The 20,775-nt window shown below is 43.9% G+C and overlaps 1 protein-coding gene across 1 annotated transcript; it reads right to left on the bottom strand.

Annotated features, from left to right (window-relative positions):
- Positions 1-12,569: 12,569 nt before the first annotated feature.
- Positions 12,570-20,082, bottom strand: MSC (musculin). Its single transcript, XM_083186235.1, has 2 exons — positions 19,535-20,082; positions 12,570-13,975 (listed from the first exon to the last, which is right to left on the bottom strand). The coding sequence occupies exons 1-2, from the start codon at positions 20,003-20,005 to the stop codon at positions 13,931-13,933; spliced, it is 516 nt and encodes a 171-aa protein (XP_083042361.1). The 5' UTR covers positions 20,006-20,082; the 3' UTR covers positions 12,570-13,930.
- Positions 20,083-20,775: the final 693 nt, after the last annotated feature.

Here is a 20,775-nt window from a genome sequence, read left to right on the forward strand (position 1 = left end):
GGATGCTTGGACAGGTGGAGATTGATTTGGCAAAGTGGAAGGGACTGGTAAGGGTGCTGGGGGAGTAGGCCCTGGTGGTTGTTGGCAAGGAAGAAGGCCAGCTATGTTGCATTCAAATGTAAGGCGGTCTAAACGGCCAAAAAACAATAGCTCGCTGCTTATGCGTTCAAAGGCCATTTGCTGGGTTGGACTCAGCTGGCGTAAGCCGTCAGACAAATATTTCCCTAAAGCATCAAATCGGTCGGGAGGCCTACGTAGAACCTGTTCGGCCCGTATCAGTAATTCCTCCTCTGGGTTGTCTATTTTCTTTTCCTTGCGGCGCGATTTTTACAGGCCTGTTGTGGCGGTGTGGGTGTAGTGGATATTCCTTGCGATGTTCCTGGAGACTCCGACAATCCAGACAGGTCCAGGGTCAGTGAATGTTCTGTCTCTGCACTGTGTTGCTGTGGAAACAAATACAAAGTTCAATTTATTAATCAAGTTTATTTATTATTTCTACAGTTCCCTACCAGCGTGAAGGATTGGCAAAACATCGCTGCAGAGTTTGAAGAGACATGGAATTTCCCAAATTGTGGAGGAGCCATTGATGGCAAACACGTCCGCATCAACCAGCCTGCACAGAGTGGTTCCTACTACTTCAATTACAAGGGATACTTTAGTATCGTTCTAATGGCTGTGGTTAATGCGAACTACGAGTTCATCTTCCTGGATGTTGGCAGGAATGGGCGTGCTTCGGATGGTGGAACTTTGAAGGATACCAAGTTCTACCAGAGGCTCACCTCCAACACTCTTCAATTGCCGTCGGTCCAGGAAACCAAACATGGGCTCAATTTTGTGTTCGTGGCAGACGAGGCATTTGCCCTTCATGAGCACATCATGAAGCCATATGCCAAAAGGGGCCTGGACCACGACAAAATAATTTTCAACTACAGGCTTTCCAGGGCACGGCGGCTTGTGGAGAGTGCGTTTGGTATCCTGGCAAGCCGTTTCCGCATTTTCCATACTGCCATCAACCTGAGGGTGGACAAAATAGACTGGGTCGTCATGGCGTGCTGTGTCCTGCACAATTTACTGCGCCGCAAGGAAAGACCACAAAGGCCTACAGGACCAGCACCACCAGAGGTCCCAGAGGAGCCAAAGGAGGTAGTGCAGATATCCTCTGTGGAAACGCCGGCGCAACAGTATAGGGGGACTACACGCGCCATGCAGGTTAGAGACCAGTACAAGGACTATTTTAATGGAGTGGGTGCTGTCCATTGGCAGGAGAACCACATTTAAGACATGTGTGGACTGAACCTATTCTCCGGGCCCAAAAAAATAATGAGGAAGGACATGTGTCAATACCGGGTCTGTACTTACCGACAATGGTTGGGAACTTTCATCCACAGTCTGCAACACCTCATCCCCCTCACTCTCCACCATGAGGTACAGTCCGGTCCTCTGTGCCTCCTGACTCAGGGTGAAGGTTAAGAGATTGTAGTACCACAAGGAGGTCTCATACACGTCGCCGGCTCCGGCACCAGATCTCTTGGTGGTCTGCATTTTCTTATGCTCTTTTAGGAACACAGTGCGGAGATTTTGGATTTTTTTCCGCACCCACTCCGCATTGGCTTCAGGGTGATATGAACGGCTGAAATTGGCCAACTCATCCAGGGCATTTGCTCTTTTAATTTTGTTACTGTAGTCTTTGGACTTCGTCTTCCAAAGACATTCGTACTCCCTGTATTTGTCGATAAATGCTTCGACGAAGTCACGCTCCTTTGCCAGAGCCTGAGACATGTCTATAAGAAAATAGATAAAAAAAATTATTAAATGATTATAGTTTATATATTGTTAAGACACTTCTTTTATTTCAGGTTCACTTTTGTTAATATCACAATAAAGTTTTAAGTTTCACCAACCAGTTTCCTTTTTATTGTAAACAAGGTGATAGTGTACACAGCTTCATCTATTCCAGTGTTGGCCAACCTTGACACTCCTGCTTTAGTTGAGCTACACATTCCAGCATGACCTGCTGTGGTTTTGCTATTTACCATTTACACACACAGATATATCACTGCACTGCATTGGTGGGCATCAAATGCACTGGGGGGGAATTGGTGCGCAGCTAATGCATTGGTGGGCAGCTAATGAATTGGTGGGCACTGGCGGGCAGCTAATGCATTGGTGGGCAGCTAATGCATTGGTGGGCAGTGGTGGGCAGCTAATGCATTGGTGGGCAGCTAATGCATTGGTGGGCAGCTAATGCATTGGTGGGTAGGGAAGGTCCAAATACCTGTCTTCAATTTGGCTGTGCTCCAGGATCCTCCGTCACTGCTATCCTGTACCATCGACGAGTCTCACAAAATGCCTGCGGAGGGAGTGACACACACAGATATATCACTGCACTGCATTGGTGGGCATCAAATGCACTGGGGGGTAATTGGTGCGCAGCTAATGCATTGGTGGGCAGCTAATGAATTGGTGGGCATTGGTGGGCAGCTAATGCATTGGTGGCCAGCGGTGGGCAGCTAATGCATTGGTGGCCAGCGGTGGGCAGCTAATGCATTGGTGGGCAGCTAATGCATTGGTGGGCAGCGGTGGGCAGCTAATGCATTGGTGGCCAGCGGTGGGCAGCTAATGCATTGGTGGGCAGCGGTGGGCAGCTAATGCATTGGTGGGCAGCGGTGGGCAGCTAATGCATTGGTGGGCAGCGGTGGGCAGCTAATGCATTGGTGGGCAGCGGTGGGCAGCTAATGCATTGGTGGCCAGCGGTGGGCAGCTAATGCATTGGTGGGCAGCGGTGGGCAGCTAATGCATTGGTGGGCAGCTAATGCATTGGTGGGTAGGGAAGGTCCAAATACCTGTCTTCAATTTGGCTGTGCTCCAGGATCCTCCGTCACTGCTATCCTGTACCATCCACGAGTCTCACAAAATGGCTGCGGAGGGAGTGACCAGGAAATGAGTATAAACAAGCAGGATCTGACGACGGTCTGACGAGGCAAGTGCACACGATCATCTCGCAATCTGCATACAATCAGCCCCCAATCTGAGGTCGGATTGACAGATCTTTACTGCAGTAGGTAGGATCTTCAATCCGACCTACGACCGGCGGGTACGCGCATCGGATCGGAATTGTGGGCTTAAAACAAAAGATTTTGCACCAATCTATAGCAAACGCTCGTACGACCCATCGAAATCGGAGGTTTTTATGCCAAATCGTCCTGGTGTGTACGGCCCCTAAGAGTTGTGCAAAGTTTGCGCGCCCCCCTCCCCGGCAGCTTGCTACTGTGTATGTTCATTCATTACCGCCGCAGCGGCGTTGCTTGGTAGCCATGCTGATGCTGACCGCTGGTGCATGAGCCACAGCAGTTGCGGGGAGAGCTGCAGTAGGCAGCACCGGCGACTCTGAGCAGTTTCTCAGGCTGAGATAAGGTGTTGTGGTGGTGCCCAGGTCCAACAGTGTCCCTCACAGATTCCCTGAAAGACAGCTGGGCTAATCGGGAGGCTTTTCTGCCCCATGTGCACACCGCGGTTAGCCAATCAGTATGCAGGTCTCTTGTGACAGTGTTAAAGGGATGGAGTCATTCCCTCTCTCCGCCCACCCCACCTGGTCTCCATCCACCGCAGCTGCGCTGGCAGCCTGGCACTCCTCCGTCTCCAGTCTCCTCTCCAGCTTTGTGCAATTCATTTTTTTTTTAAAAGCACCAACTGACCTTCTGCTATTGATGGCAAAAACATCAACCACTAGGTCCCAACCAACAATGTTTTGGGAACATTGATAGTCGATGACCATCCCTACAGAGTGCCTTGGTGATCGCATGGGGCAGTGGATGTTCTATAACTCACTGCCAGCCTGCAGGATGACCTGCTGGAGGATTATAGCACCAGCGGAGCCCACATCTCCTACATCATTAGCACATGTATGTACAGTGCTGAATATGAATTCAGACCTGCATACCTGTTCTTCCATGTAACTGTACTGGTAGTACTAAAGTGGTTAAACTTGTCTTTTTAATTTAAAATCTCTAGTACAACACAAAGTCGCTCCTGTCCTCTGACCCCTCTATCCTATCGTGCCTTTATCTCTGCCTTCTCCCTGTCACTCCTGTCAACTCTCTCTGGGTGGATACATGTGGAACATAATACCGGTGGACTGGACCTGTGTTTTGACCATCAGAGAGGCTATTATGAGTGGTGCTTTTGGAGACCCTTTACATAGCCTTTATCATAAGGCCTTACACAGTATTAGGCCCCTTCTTACAATTGTTTATAATAACTGTGCAGGTTGGATATAATGCAGGATAGAGAGCAGGTTGGATACACTGTGGGTTGGATACAATGCGAGAGAGAGCAGGTTGGATATACTGTGGGATCACTAGCGGTTTGGATACAGTTTGTAGTGCGGCATACAGTGCGGCATACACTGAGGGTTGGATGCAGTGCGCATACAGAGTTTGTTGGATACAGTGCGGTATACAGTGAGGGTTGGATACAGTGTAGATTTGATATAGTGCAGGATACAGTGTGGGGTACTTTGCAGGTTGGATGAAGTATGAATCAGATACTGTGTGGATTGAATACAATGCGGGATACAGAGTGTGGGTTGGATATAGTACAGTATACAGTGCAGGTTGGATAAAGTGTTGTTCAGATACAGTGCAGGCCTGATACAATGTGAGATGGATAAAGAATAGGTCAGATACAGTGTGGGTTTGATACTGTGTGGTATACAGAGCAGGTTGAATACAGTGTGCGTCTAATATAGACCAATACAATTACTATAATGGGGGCTTTGGTAATGTCAGCAGTGAGAGGGTGCTGGCAGTGTCCTCAGAGCAGGGTGGCGTCAGTGCAGGAGTACTGGCCGTGTCCTTAGTGTTGGGGTGCTTGGCTGTGTTGTCAGCATGGGGATGACTGTGTTGTCAGTGTGGGGTGTTGGCAGCACGTGGATATCGCCAGCACCTGAAGTGCAGACACCACGGGCGATGTTGTCCAATTAAAGTCAATGGGGACCTGCTGATTGGCTAACAGCTGTGACAGCGCCACTGTCAGTCCCAAGCCTGCCCACTGCTACAGCTGCCTGTTCCCTGCCCCTCCTTAACGCCCATTTGCAGCATCTCCCAAATTTGGGGGGGGGGGGGGGGGCAAGCTGCTCCCTTGTCCCACCCAATCCGAAGCCCCTGCCCACAACTCGCACATACTCTGACCAAAGGACAACTCTTAAGGGGAGAGCTGCAGGTTGTACAGGTAGTCACAAATCTAATTACATACCAGCCTTATTAATGTAGCGGTACACTTGGTGATAGCAACACAAGCTCATGTGTATACATAATGTAAGCAGTGATCCCTTCCCATTGGTTTTGCTTATGCTGTATTGACTTGTTCACACAACCCTAATGTCAATGGATCATTGCTTTAACATGTTCATTTGCATCTGTATATGCTATTTTCATTTATTGATTTGTCTTCGGGACTGTGGATGCTCACACAACCCTTACATCAATGGACCATTAAATTAACACATTTGTTTGCCTTTGTATACACTATTTTGATTGATTAATTTTAAAAACAATTATTCCTTATGTTTAAGTGCACTACATTCAATACACTGTTAATACTGTTGCTTAAAAAATGCTTTCTGCAAAAATACATAGTTTTGCATTTCCCAGGCAAAAGATACTCAATGGGGTTATTCAGACGTGGATATAGTTTATTCCCGCTTATTCCTCCCGGCCTGCAGATGGCAGTAAACTGTCAATCAGCGACAGTCTGCTGCCATCCTGTGTATTCTGTTGCAGGACCCCTTGGCACACGTGCAGAATGAGTCCTGAAGTTGTGGATAGTAATGAAAATCAGTACTTTGCTGCAATAGATGCAGCAGTAAATTGACCTAAATAAGAATCAATGCTTTTTCTCACTTGGTTGTTTTTATTTTTTTCTAAATAATCAGAAAGTCTTTGGCTCACATAAGTGAATGGAAGCTGTAGCATATGCTATGGTTCTCCAGCGCATGAGATGGTTCATTATGCATATAAATATGCAGATATTGCACTTCACTTATATACAGTAAACAAGTATTTTCTCAGATTTCTCTGTATTTTGGAATATTTGCATACCATAATGAGATATTGATTGGACCTAAACAAAGTTTGTGTACATTGAATCATCAACAAGCAAAGCTGCCAATATCTCAATCATGCTCAAAAATTCCATATTTCGGAATAATCTGTATCTTTTAGAATGTTTGATATGGGAAACTCAACCTTTATTTAAATATTTACATTGAAATTGCAATTCCCAATTTAGAAAATGATACCTACACCTTTTAATGATACATTTTCATAATATATTAAATGTGTCCATAAATGAAATGGAGTTAAAGGATAGTAAATATTGGTTCACAGTTTCAGAATATTTGTTGTGACACTTCTAGCTATTGAAGTTCAAGGAAGAAACTTTTTCTGTTTTACCGATCTCTACTTTGTATTAATGAAAACCCTATTTCTATTTTACTGTCAATAAATGTAATATCAGTAAATGTTGCTTAGCGTTTTGTTGCTTGGCAACCCTGGTAAAATGGTATTACACTTTTTCACAAAATGCTTAGACAATGTATAATTGCATGCAACTACAGAGTAGTGTACTGTATTTCTCAGTGGTTATAGTCTATACAGCATAATTGTGTCTATATTTTCCCCCTAGAAAATTAAATGTATATATATATATATACAGAACAGGAACAGAGTGCGCTAGAAGTGAAGGTACACAACTTATTTCACAATATAAAAATTTAATAAAAAGCCTACAAAACGGCTTACAACAGATACAGTGTTTATACAGTCATATATTGGAATCAATTAACAGAAACTGTGGTGGTTCAGTTCAACAGCAGGCCCAACGCGTTTCGTCAACCACGACTCGGCTGCTAGGATACATTGTAGCTTGTTCCCTGTTACCCAGCATTATTGGATTTGTGATCGTAATGTTCTGCTGACATCTATAATTAAGTGGGACATTTGAGAATTATACCACAAAAACTGACAAGAGCTCTGTCTTTTGGTGGAATATCACGGTCTACATTAATTATTAGTGTTCAGTCAATTTGAGACACTGCAAGAAGAGCAACTGCAGCTTTGTTAATCAAGTCATCTAATGCCCCTGATGAAGTCACGTGGTTGACGAAACGCGTTGGGCCTGCTGTTGTACTGAACCACCACAGTTTCTGTTAATTGATTCCAATATATGACTGTATAAACATTGTATCTGTTGTAAGCCGTTTTGTAGGCTTTTTATTAAATTTTTATATTGTGAAATAAGTTGTGTACCTTCACTTCTAGCGCACTCTTTTCCTGTTCTGTATTTCTATTGTTCTGGGTCTCAGCTAACGGGGGACTCTCAGAGTTGCTGCTGTTCTATACTGGGGCGCGGATTTTTGGGTACCTTTTTCTTCTGTAAATATATATATATATATATATATACAGGGGGGGCAGACGGGCGGCACTCTCACGGATTTGCAATAAGACGACACCAACAAGCAGGTGGGATAGTCGACGTTTCGGAAGTCACTCCTTTATCAAGACAAGAACAAATAAACAACAAAATATACATACCTATATACCTCATGTAAGCGTCCATCTGCCAATCCAGGCTCCACCGGAGATTGGTGTCCGCATCCCTCACTCTTCCGGGTTACCCCGTACTTCCGGCTTCAGCGTGCTGCGTGGTGACGCACCACCGCGTCTCCAGTGTGTATCAGGGTTGCTAGGAAACCATCCCCGGGGCGCTCTGTGAAAGACAAACACACACTTAAAGCAGGCATCCAGAACATAATAACAAATGTGAAAAAACAAGCAACAATTATACAAATCGCAATCATTAGGGGAGCCAAGCGGGACTGAATACTGGATTAAAGAAAAATATTTAATGAAAATTGTTCATTGAGACCTCGCGGTCTCATAGTGTCCAGTTTATAGATCCAGTACATTTCCAGTTGCAGCAACTTCTTTGCTCGATCACCACCTCTCGGATCCAGGGGGACACCAAAAAATTCCTTACCACCGATTGTCCTAAGACGCCACTGTTGTACCGTCTTCCCAAAGTGCACAAATGCCTTGAGTCGCCACCTGGCAGGCCCATTATTGCCGCCAGAGAGTCTCTCTATTCCTCAGTTTCTAAACTGCTGGACTTTTATTTACAACCCTGCATACAAAGACTGCCTACCTATTTGCAGGATACAACGGCCCTACTTACTAAACTTCGAGAGTTCAAACAGATTACTCCTGAGATGTGGCTATGCTCTCTTGACATTAGCAGCCTCTACACGAGTATACCCCACACAGGGGGGCTGCTAGCCACCAAACAAGTCTTAGAGTCTGATCCAGAATATGTGGGTCCACCCGTTGAACTATTCATTCATCTTCTTGAACTCACCTTGACTAGGAATTTCTTCTGGTTTAACAAGGAATTCTTTCTACAGCGGACGGGGTGTGCCATGGGGTCTCCCGTGGCACCCTCGTTCGCGAATGCCTATATGTCTGTGGTTGAGCAAATGTTGTTCTTTAATCAACAGGTTGCCCCGAAGATTGCTCTATATACGAGGTATATAGATGACGTCTTACTGTTTTGGCTGGGAACCGAAACAGAATTCAGAGAGTTGATGGGTGACATTAACAATCAAGATTGTCCTATCAAATTCACCTTCAGTATGAGTCAAACCTCCATTCAATATCTGGATGTTCAGATATCCATTGAAAATCAACAGATCATGACATCTATCTTTTCTAAACCTACAGATAGAAACACTCTGTTGTGTGCCCAGAGTCACCACCCTCCAGCCCTAATTAGGGGATTGCCACTGTCACAACTCATCCGTGTGAAACGCATCACCAATAACGACGTGACTTTACCAACACAATTGTCTAACATGATGGACAAATTTAAACAACGTGGCTACAATGATACCACACTGGTGAATGCACGCAAATAAGTAGATCTGCTTTCTAGAGATGACCTCTTGAAAAGGAAAAGCAAGGACCCCGACCATTTGAAAGATCGGATCGGATGGGTAAGGGACTACAATGATGCTGACAGTATGATATCATCTGCATCAAAAAAATTGTGGCCTGTGATTCAACAAGATCGTGACCTGGTGAAATTGAGAAACACTACTATTATGTCATGTTACAAACGAGGCCGCAATTTACAAGATTGGGTGGTCCGCACAGATATCGCCATGAGAATCCCTGCTCATACTCGTGTAAAGGAAGGTGGTTGTTATACCTGCACAGGGTGTACTACCTGTAGTGGTATGACAAATACAAAATTCTTTTTTCACCCCCTCTCTGGCACGAAATTCAAGATCAGGCATCCCGTCACCTGTACCAGCACCCATGTGGTGTATATGATTAAATGTCCCTGTGGCAAATGCTACATAGGCAAGACTATAAGAACTTTTCGCGAGAGAATCGCACTCCATCGCTCGGCTATCAGAGCTGCGATCAATAAAAAAGATAATGACCAGCCTGTAGCCAGGCATTTTGTTCAAGAAAAACACAGCCTGGCTAGCTTACGATATGTCATTATTGACCATGTCCCCCTGGATCCGAGAGGTGGTGATCGAGCAAAGAAGTTGCTGCAACTGGAAATGTACTGGATCTATAAACTGGACACTATGAGACCGCGATTTAATCCAGTATTCAGTCCCGCTTGGCTCCCCTAATGATTGCGATTTGTATAATTGTTGCTTGTTTTTTTCACATTTGTTATTATGTTCTGGATGCCTGCTTTAAGTGTGTGTTTGTCTTTCACAGAGCGCCCCGGGGATGGTTTCCTAGCAACCCTGATACACACTGGAGACGCGGTGGTGCGTCACCACGCAGCACGCTGAAGCCGGAAGTACGGGGTAACCCGGAAGAGTGAGGGATGCGGACACCAATCTCAGGTGGAGCCTGGATTGGCAGATGGACGCTTACATGAGGTATATAGGTATGTATATTTTGTTGTTTATTTGTTCTTGTCTTGATAAAGGGGTGACTTCAGAAACGTCGACTATCCCACCTGCTTGTTGGTGTCGTCTTATTGCAAATCCGTGAGAGTGCCGCCCGTCTGCCCCCCCTGTACCTGTTCTTTGGTGTCTGCACCCCGGTCCTAGACTGCTATTACCTGCTGGAGTGCCGGTCTATCCCCCTATATATATATATATATATATATATAAAGAATCCTATAACTGCTTTCTAACCCAAAATGTATAGAGAGGGAGAGAGAGAGAGTACTGTCACTTATAAAAAAAACATATACGAAACATACAAGCAGCCTTTTAAAGAAGGTTTAAAAAAAAAAAAGCTTAATAATGTTTGCAGCATTAATATATAGGGCGAAGTGCAGAAAACTAAAAAATGCAGCCAAACCTCCTTTTCGGAGGTCTGTCCGCAGCCCCCATATGCACCAAACCCAGAATGCGGTACATTCCAGGGCTTGGATGCGGTGGGCAACGTTATTTTAAAACGAGCATTGCCCATAGAAGCCTATGGGCTTCTTTCGCATTTCCCTGCTATGAGGGATCCAACCAGATCCCTCCCAGAATTCCTGGTGTCACGTGCGTCACTCGACACATGCGCATATAGGACTCCGGGTTCCTTTGCAGAATTCTTCATGAATACGATGTTAGTAAAGGAGGCTGGCGGCAAGCATCGCAAGTTTTTTGCGATGATTGCTGCATCTCGCTCATAGTCTGACAATATCCTGAAACTGCTGAATACTCGGCCTGATTGTGATTCACTTGCAAAAGCAAATTCACTCTCTAATGGAGAAAACCATGTGCACTGCAGGTGGGGCAGATGTAACATGTGCAGAGAGTTAGATTTGGGTGTTATTTTGTTTCTGTGCAGAGTAAATACTGGCTGCTTTATTTTTACATTGCAATATAGATATCAGTTTGAAGTACAAAACCTCACCCAAAACTTGCTCTGCACATGTTACATCTGCCCCACCTGCAGTGCACAAGGTTTTGTACATTAGAGAATTTGCTTTTGTAAGTGAACCAGAATCAGGCCCACTATGCGTGTGTAGACGAAGTGTGCACCACGCAACACTTTAAAAGTGGAAACTGTTAATCTTTAAGTGGGGAACAGGAAAAATCTGCTGAATTGTGAAGACTCGTTCTATTATCTTTTCTAAGGAAAGCAACATAAAGGCTGGAAGACAAATATGCAAAATTATCACTAACAAAACATCCACAAGAATCTGCCATTACATCACTGTTTCTAACAATCACATTTTTTTTGTGGGATTTCAGCACTGATCGTAGCTATCTCTTCCAAACAATACTTTCATATCAAGATCTTCCACTTGTTCTAGTCTTAACTTTTGAGTGCCAAATTCATTTGTCAAAATAAGTGTGAAAATTGGCAGGCAAACATTTTTATTCATCATAATCTACATAAGTATAATTGAATGTTTGTGTGTGTGTGTGTGTGTTCCAGAATAACTCTCGAACACTTTAACTAATCGCCTTCAAACTTTGCACACTAGCTTACTATTTTAAAGGGACAATCTAAGTTCGAAGATGGGTTTAATCGGACGACCCCTTAAAGGCGCTGTCATAAGGGTCCATGCGATTTCTGTTGTTTTCATGCATTGTGATATGTCGTTGGAAAGCTTATGACTTTCTGAATACAACCAGGGCTTCTGAAAGCGCCGTTGGGCCTCGGTAAAAAAATGGAAGCAGGCATAGCACTGTGTGTGCTGAGCAGGGAGAGAGGCTGTGCTGCTGCAGCGGCCTCTGCTCTCTACTTTAACTGGGAGGGGGGTGCTGGATTCAGGCCCTGGTAAAAAGTACCCACCCACCCCATCTTGACAGACCTGAATACAACACAATAAACAGATTCCCTTAAGTGAACCCTTAACTCCTTGAGTGGTGGGTTTTCCTGGGACAAGGGTAAACCTACCAGGGTAGGTTTGTCCTGCCCCAGAAATACTCACCACAGAATGGGAACCGCTGCCTTCTGCCGCAGCCCCTGCTCCCCTGGTGCTGCGGCCGCTGGCTTTAGCTGATTTTGGCCACTTGAAGCAGTTTGGAAGGGCTGGGGGGGCACAGGAGCGCTTGGGTGCTCAGCCGTTCAGGTATTCCTGTGATTGTTGGACGCCCGAACGGCTGATCACGGCCAAAACCTCCCCGAGTGACTCGATCCTCCCCCAGCATGCCTTAAGACTAGTGACCTATAATGTTAAAGTTATATAGGAAATATAATCTATTTTTAGTGGATATTTTGAACATATCTCAAAGAGTTTATACAGTGTATAAGCACCATTTTGTTTTTCCATGAATCTGATATTTTTTTTAAATCAAATAAGACATTGTCCCTTAACAATAAAATATATAAATACATTATTTATTGTTCAATAGTTTATATAAAAATAAAGTATTTATTTCAAATGCTGTATATTATTTGCTGACAGGCAAATAAAAAGTAATATCATAAAAAAAAACAGATATTTCAACTGTGTACAATACACACACACACAAAAAAATGGTTTACCAAATATAAAAGCATATTTTACACACAGTATGCAAATACAACCTTCTCTGAAGTTTAAAATAAAAATACAATAAAAAAGAATGAGATTACACTTTTTTCTAACAGTCTAAATTACTATTTTTGGTTTAAAGATTAAACTATAACAAGCTTAATCAGACTTCTTTGGTAAAGAATTGTTAAATAATGTAGATGTGTGCACATGATATTCTTACTTAGCAGAATGATAATTCTGTAACAGAAAGGAATAGGTATTTTTCCCATAATTCTGTAGAAACAAAAGGTGAAATTGCATAATTTTTCCATAATCTTAAAAAATTGCATAATTGTATAGTTTGAAGATATGTGCTAAAAGCATATTGCAGATGATTTCACAGAAATCTCTTGCTGAATGCTAATAAGAAATATTATAATCAATGGGAACTATGATCTACGATGTATATAATAATCCGTAAAAATTGGAGCTTGTTTGCGGCATCCTGGGGACGTTCAGGGCCGCTGGGGGGGGCCTCGGGAGCGGTCAAGTGTAAATGGTGTAAACTCAATTTAGCCTACCTGTAGTAATAAGAGATCTTTCTATCTGCCTACCGCAGCCTCCTCCTGGTGCCACCGCCCCCTATCCCAGTAACCAATACTATACGCATTCGCATGTCAGATACACAGGGACAGCGGTTATTGTTGCAGGTTTCCGTGTGCACAGTACATAGTATGGATATTTTCATAAAAAAATAAAATATGCATCAGTTCCGTGATTATTAATGTCCCCTAAAAACCATACTATAAAAAAAAAGTTTAAAAGTGTATGTAAATTCTCTAAAATAATTAATAATATGCTGAAATTGCTGTAGTTTCCTTTATAAAGTTGACCCTTGTGTTAATGACAATTCCACAATTATTTCAATTTACTAAAATCTCTATTCTAATGTACACAAATATTTCTGAATTATTTCACAAATGAAAGACACATTCCAGAGATTTAAATGTTAACAGACTTCATGTTAACAACATATTAATACAACAGCTATAAAAATATATTATAAATCTATAATCTGTTCCATGACTATAATACGGCTTTGAACAACTATATATAACACTTATGTTTAGTAAATGGCAGTGAGTAAAGAGTGTATACATGATATACCTTCCTGTCCTGGAGTGCTTTTCAAAATGTAAATTCACTCTGGTATAAAAACAAAACACCTGTATGTTTAGATTTCCCAAATTCAAACCTAAGTGCACTTTTATGGAATACTCAAAATGAAACTGTCACATGATGTGTATAGTCCATGACATCATTCGTCAGTGTCTGTAAATCTGCTACATCTTGAATAAAAAATCTTTTATCGGATGCTGCAGTCAGAGATGGTCTCCGATGCTTTTTGGCCCCTTACAACGTAGAGGATACATTAACTTTCTTAAGGGTCACATTCCAGTCTTCCTGAGACCACAAATGGCCACGTCTGTAAAAAAGAATATGACAGTATCAGGTAACAGTTGCAACTATTAAGTTAAATATGTGTAGATAGATAGATAGATAGATAGATAGATAGATAGATAGATAGATAGATAGATAGATAGATAGATAGATAGATGATATTACTGTAAATCAAGATGTTCGTGTAAAGTAAAACAGAGGTTTCTCCTACATATGTGTGCCTTTTAATTAAGGGTAATGCTGCTAGTACGTTGATGGACAAACCCACTGTTGAAAGTACATAGTTATATAACTGAACTTCAAATTAGTACAGAGCAAATAATAGTAATATAACTATATAAGTATTGTACAGTCAATCAGTATTATCAAACTTAATACATGAAATACTGTACACACAAATATATTTTATTTGTGCATAAAACAAGGTTTCAAAACATGAAACTAAGTTTGTGTCCTATCTCCGATACTGACCTTGAATGCCAAGCAATCATTTTCTTACGCATATTTAGTGCCAGTTACATATCATGTCCTCAGTAGTGCTGGTACAGATGTCCCCAGTAGTGCCAGTTACATATCATGTCCTCAGTAGTGCTGTTACAGATGTCCCCAGTATCATGTCCTCAGTAGTGCTGGTACAGATGTCCCCAGTATCATGTCCTCAGTAGTGCTGGTACAGATGTCCCCAGTAGTGCCAGTTACATATCATGTCCTCAGTAGTGCTGTTACAGATGTCCCCAGTATCATGTCCTCAGTAGTGCTGGTACAGATGTCCCCAGTATCATGTCCTCAGTAGTGCTGGTACAGATGTCCCCAGTATCATGTCCTCAGTAGTGCTGGTACAGATGTCCCCAGTAGTGCCAGTTACATATCATGTCCTCAGTAGTGCTGGTACAGATGTCCCCAGTAGTGCTTTTACTTCACTTTCTGGAATGTATGGTTTTCGGAATAATGTGGATAACAGGTATTTGGATAAGGGATACTAAACCTTATATAATCTTGCAATGTGACATTGGGAGTCACAACAGCAATATCCAGGATACATGTGATACTATTGTTACAAGCCTGGAACAACAACACAATCTCAGGAGCTCCAACTCTAAAGCTGGGAACATATTAGACATGGTGCAAACAATGTGATGGTTGTCCCAACATGTTATAGTACATTCAATCTTACTGTGCAATCTTAGAAACAAAATAAGGGTATATTAAAGCAGGGCGCAGCGAAAGTTAACATTAATACAGGTTGAGTATCGAAATATACGTTATCCAAATTATTCCGAAACCATAATTTCCAGAATGTACTGTTTTTTTTTATAAAAACCTACTGGGTACATCTGTAACAGCACTACCGAGGACATGATATGTAACTGGCACTACTGGGTACATCTGTAACAGCACTACCGAGGACATGATATGTAACTGGCACTACTGAGGACAAGATTTGTAACTGGCACTACTGGGTACATCTGTAACAGCACTACCGAGGACATGATATGTAACTGGCTCTACTGAGGACAAGATTTGTAACTGGCACTACTGGGTACATCTGTAACAGCACTACCGAGGACATGATTTATAACTGGCACTACTGGGTACATCTGTAACAGCACTACTGAGGACATGATATGTAACTGGCACTACTGAGGACAAGATTTGTAACTGGCACTACTGGGTACATCTGTAACATCACTACTGGGGACATGATATGTAACTGGCACTACTGGGTACATCTGTAACAGCACTACCGAGGACATGATATGGAAGTGGCACTACTGGGTACATCTGTAACAGCACTACCGAGGACATGATATTTAACTGGCACTACTGGATACATCTGTAACATCACTACTGGGGACATGATATGTAACTGGCACTACTGGGTACATCTGTAACAGCACTACCGAGGACATGATATGGAAGTGGCACTACTGGGTACATCTGTAACAGCACTACCGAGGACATGATATGTAACTGGCACTACTGGGTACATCTGTAACATCACTACTGGGGACATGATATGTAAGTGGCACTATATATGTGCAAGAAAATGATCGCTTGGCTAGGATAGGACACAAGATAGAACACAAACTTAGTTTCATGGTTTAAAACCTTGTTTCATGCACACATAATATATTTCTGTGCATTTCATGTGTTTGATGTGTTTTTACAACATAAATGCATGATACCTCATTCAAGTATAAAAATATTCCAAAATACGGAATAATCCCTTATCCAAAATTCTTCTGGTCCCGAGTATTTTGGATAAGGGATACTCCACCTGTAATATTTAGCAGCACCTGAGTACAGATGTGGCCACATTCATCTGAGCCATTATTATTCGCAATTGCAGCTTGTTTGCTGGGACCATTTTGCACATGGTTGTGCGCAAACATGGGTGTATGCACCGGCTTCCTTTGGAAATTTATTGGTGCATACAAACCCCTTATTATTCATGAATGGTGCAAATGATTACTGCCCCGAAGTGTGTGCACATGCGAACGCATCGTGGCAAGACTGAGGATGGACAAATAGCTAGGTCAACAATAAGGAAAAATCTTTATTGCAAGGTAAGTATGTTAGAACTCAGCAAAGAACCCTTGGCACACCGGAGGAAATGAATAGGCATGCACACAGAGGGAGGAAAGTGTAATTCAGCCAATAAAGATTTCATTTTTCCACACACACACACACACACACACACACACACACACACACACAAGCTATGTTTCGGTTCTTTTTCCATTGTTATTGTTATTTCTATTATTATTATTATACATTAACTCACTTATAGGTTCTGTATCATTTTATAAAACATAGTTCAGTTTACATGATGTAATATATATTATAATTCTATGCTTCTGATGTGTTAAAGTTTATTTAAAAAAAAAAAAAGGCCACTAAATGTATTATAATCTGTTCTGAGCTATGACTGGATATTGTATGACACTAGACCAGTGAGAGCAGCTGCTGCTGGGCTGTAGGGATACAGCAGGTTCCCAGCACAATGCATAGACAACATTGTGCATATGGCATAGTGCAACGTGACACACATAGCACAGCGCACATCATTATGGGTACTGTAGAGGAACATACAGCATTGTGCTTGTACAGTGGTTTTCAAACTGTCTTGAATCAGGGTGCACCAGAGTATCAGCATCATTTTCATCAAACCCCTACAGTAGGATGAAAGTTTTAATTGACACACTTGGAAAAAAAAATGAAACTGTGCCCATCTGCCATCCTTACGGGCGGACAGTGATGTGGCGGTGTACGGCACGTGCTATGACTGGCAGCCGCCAGGACTGGTTTTTACTATTCCTTTGACCATAAATTATTTCTGTACTCCTGGACCGGTTATGGGTCATAGGATCGACAGAACTAGGTCGACAACTATAGGTCGACAGTCTCTAGGTCAACATGCATTAGGTCGACTTGTAAAATATTGACCTAAATAGGTCGACATGTGTTTTTCATGGTTTTGGGTGTCTATGCTGACTTAGGTCGACATGGACAGCGTATAAGTGCACCCTTGTCGGCACACTATTATATTCTCACTCTATGCCCACTTGGATAATAAAGTATGAAAAATCCATGTCGACCTTTCCCATATCGACCTCTCCCATATTGCCATTTTTCATGTCGACTTAATGACCATGTCGACCTATTTCATGTGTCGAACTAGTGAGTGTTGACCTATAGTGGTCGACCTAATGACTGTAGAACTAGTGACCGCATCTTCTTGTACCACCAACCCGAAGCACCCCTGCAAGAGCCATTGGAATCTCCCAGTGCATATTCAGCATTAGACAAACGGCATAGGAAGTACTCATACAGCATAGTGCAAATAGACACAGCACTGTGCATCCTTGTACAGCATAGTGCACACACACAGACGACACACGCAGTAGTGTACATACAGCATAGTGCAAATAGACACAGCACTGTGCATCCTTGTACAGCATAGTGCACACACACAGACGACACACGCAGTAGTGTACATACAGCATAGTGCAAATAGACACAGCACTGTGCATCCTTGTACAGCATAGTGCACACACACAGACGACACACGCAGTAGTGTACATACAGCATAGTGCAAATAGACACAGCACTGTGCATCCTTGTACAGCATAGTGCACACACACAGACGACACACGCAGTAGTGTACATACAGCATAGTGCAAATAGACACAGCACTGTGCATCCTTGTACAGCATAGTGCACACACACAGACGACACACGCAGTAGTGTACATACAGCATAGTGCAAATAGACACAGCACTGTGCATCCTTGTACAGCATAGTGCACACACACAGACGACACACGCAGTAGTGTACATACAGCATAGTGCAAATAGACACAGCACTGTGCATCCTTGTACAGCATAGTGCACACACACAGACGACACATGCAATAGTGTACATACAGCATAGTGCAAATAGACACAGCACTGTGCATCCTTGTACAGCATAGTGCACACACACAGACGACACACGCAGTAGTGTACATACAGCATAGTGCAAATAGACACAGCACTGTGCATACAGAGGACACACGCAGTCGTGTACATACAGCATAGTGCAAAGACACAGCACTGTGCATTCTTGTACAGCATAGTGCACACACTCACACAGCATTGTGTATACAAGGGGAACACACAGTAGTGTATATACGGTACAGCATAGTGCAAATAGACACAGCATTGTGCATACGTGTACAGTGTACACACTCATGCAGTATTGTGCATAAAGAGCTGTGTATAGAGACTCAGCATAGTGTAAATACACACCAAATAGTACAATAAAGACTTGTATATGGAGACACAGCATAGCGCATACAAAGTAGTGTATGGGGGCACAACACAGTGTATTGAGAGTTGAGTACAAACAGAGTTGTGTATAGAGGCACAGCACAGTGTATAGAGACAGCACAGCACAGGCACAGCACAGTGTATGTATTTAGGCACAGCCTAGTTAAAGCGCAATGTATGGAGGCAAAGCACAGCACAGGCAGAAAGCAGTGTATTGAGGCACAACACAGGCAGAGTGCAGTGTATGAAGGCAAAGCACAGCACAGGCAGAGCGCAGTGTATGGAGGCACAGCAGAGCGCAGTGTACAGTATGTATGGAGGCATAGCACAGACAGCGCGCAGTCAGTGTATGGAGAAGGCACAGGCAGATTGCAGTGTATGGAGGGAGAGCACGGACAGGGCGCAGTGTATGGTGGCACAGCACATTCAGAGCGCAGTGTATGGAGGCATAGCACAGCGCAGTGTACAGTATGTATGTAGGCATAGCACAGCACAGACAGCGCGCAGTCAGTGTATGGAGGAGGCACAGGCAGATCGCAGTGTATGGAGGGAGAGCACAGACAGGGCGCAGTGTATGGAGGCACAGCACAGGCAGGGCACAGACAGGGTGCAGTCAGTGTATGGAGGCATAGCATAGGCAGGCTGCAGTGTATGGAGGCATAGCATAGGCAGGGCGCAGTGTATGGAGGCACAGCACAGTGTGATCATTACCATGAGGCTGCGGCCCGGGACGCCGCTGGCCGGTGCTGGCTGTAGGGCAGCCGCATCCTTACCAGGCTGACAGGGTGCGCGCTGTATCCGCCGCCCGCCTCGTAGCGGTCCTCCTGCAGCAGCTGGCGCAGGTGCGCGATGTAGCTGGAAGCCAGGCGCAGCGTGTCCAGCTTGGAGAGCTTGGTGTCGGGGGGCACCCAGGGCAGGCTGGTCTTCAGCCGGGAGAACGCCTTGCTCAGCACCCGCATGCGGGCTCTCTCCCGGGCGTTGGCCGCGTTCCTCTGGGACTGCTTGCTCTCCTTGGAGGAGCGGGGCGCCCCCTGCTTCCTGTCCGGGTGCTGCTGGCTGCCCCGCTTCCTCCTGCCGCCCTCCGCAGCCCCGTCCCCCTCCTCCTCCTCCTCTTCCTCCTCGGAGGTGCCGGCGGAGTGCGACTCCAGCAGCAGCTCCCCGCAGCCCGTGGGCTTGGGATACTGCAGTTCCAGCACCCTCAGCTCCAGCAGCTCCTCCGCGTCACTCACAGAGCCCGTGGACATGACGCCCCACGGTGGTCGGGCACACGGATCCACGCGCGGTGGTGGTGCCCTCACGTGCGCATGGCTTGTCCTGGCATGTGCCCATTCACACCAATTCCACACGGAATCTGGAGGCATTTCTGCAGAGAACCTATATACTGTATCAGGGGGGAGTGGGGTCTATCTGTGGGTGGGGGGTGACAGGAGCAGCAGGAGGTGGTGGGGGTCACTTCTGCATCTTGCACGCTGGTTGGTGCATGCACACTTATTATCAGACATAGGGAAAGGAAATATGCACAAGATAATATATGCAATTATGCAAATCAGCATTATATCATAACAGTACTTCCAAGTCAATTCTGAAATGTGCCCTCTCCTAAAATAGGATAGAGAACTATGTATTTGCATAAACTTCCTATGACTGCTTGTTATTAACCCATTCAGCTGCTGGTACAGTGTGCAGTACAGTCATTATTATATTGTAGGTGTTTCCATATATTGTTGCTGTACAAACTATCAATGGTGCATGCTTTTGGGTCTTTTTGTAGTAGTACTGTATCTTTTTTTCTTCTTTGTATCTATTGCAGCACATACTTTGCTCCTGTGTCTCACTTGCAGTTCCATTGAGACAATTAAATAAGGACTGCTGGAATAATAGATATAATGGGGCATGTTTTAAACGTTACTTCTTTAAAGAAGTGTAACAAAGTTGACATATTCCTATCATGTAAAGTCAAGAAAGCAATAGGAAAATACATAAATAACAGGATTTAGGCTATAAATGGGTTTAG

The sequence above is a fragment of the Crinia signifera genome, chromosome 5, assembly GCF_055691185.1.
Source record: "Crinia signifera chromosome 5, ASM5569118v1, whole genome shotgun sequence".
Classification (NCBI taxonomy): Eukaryota; Metazoa; Chordata; class Amphibia; order Anura; family Myobatrachidae; genus Crinia; species Crinia signifera.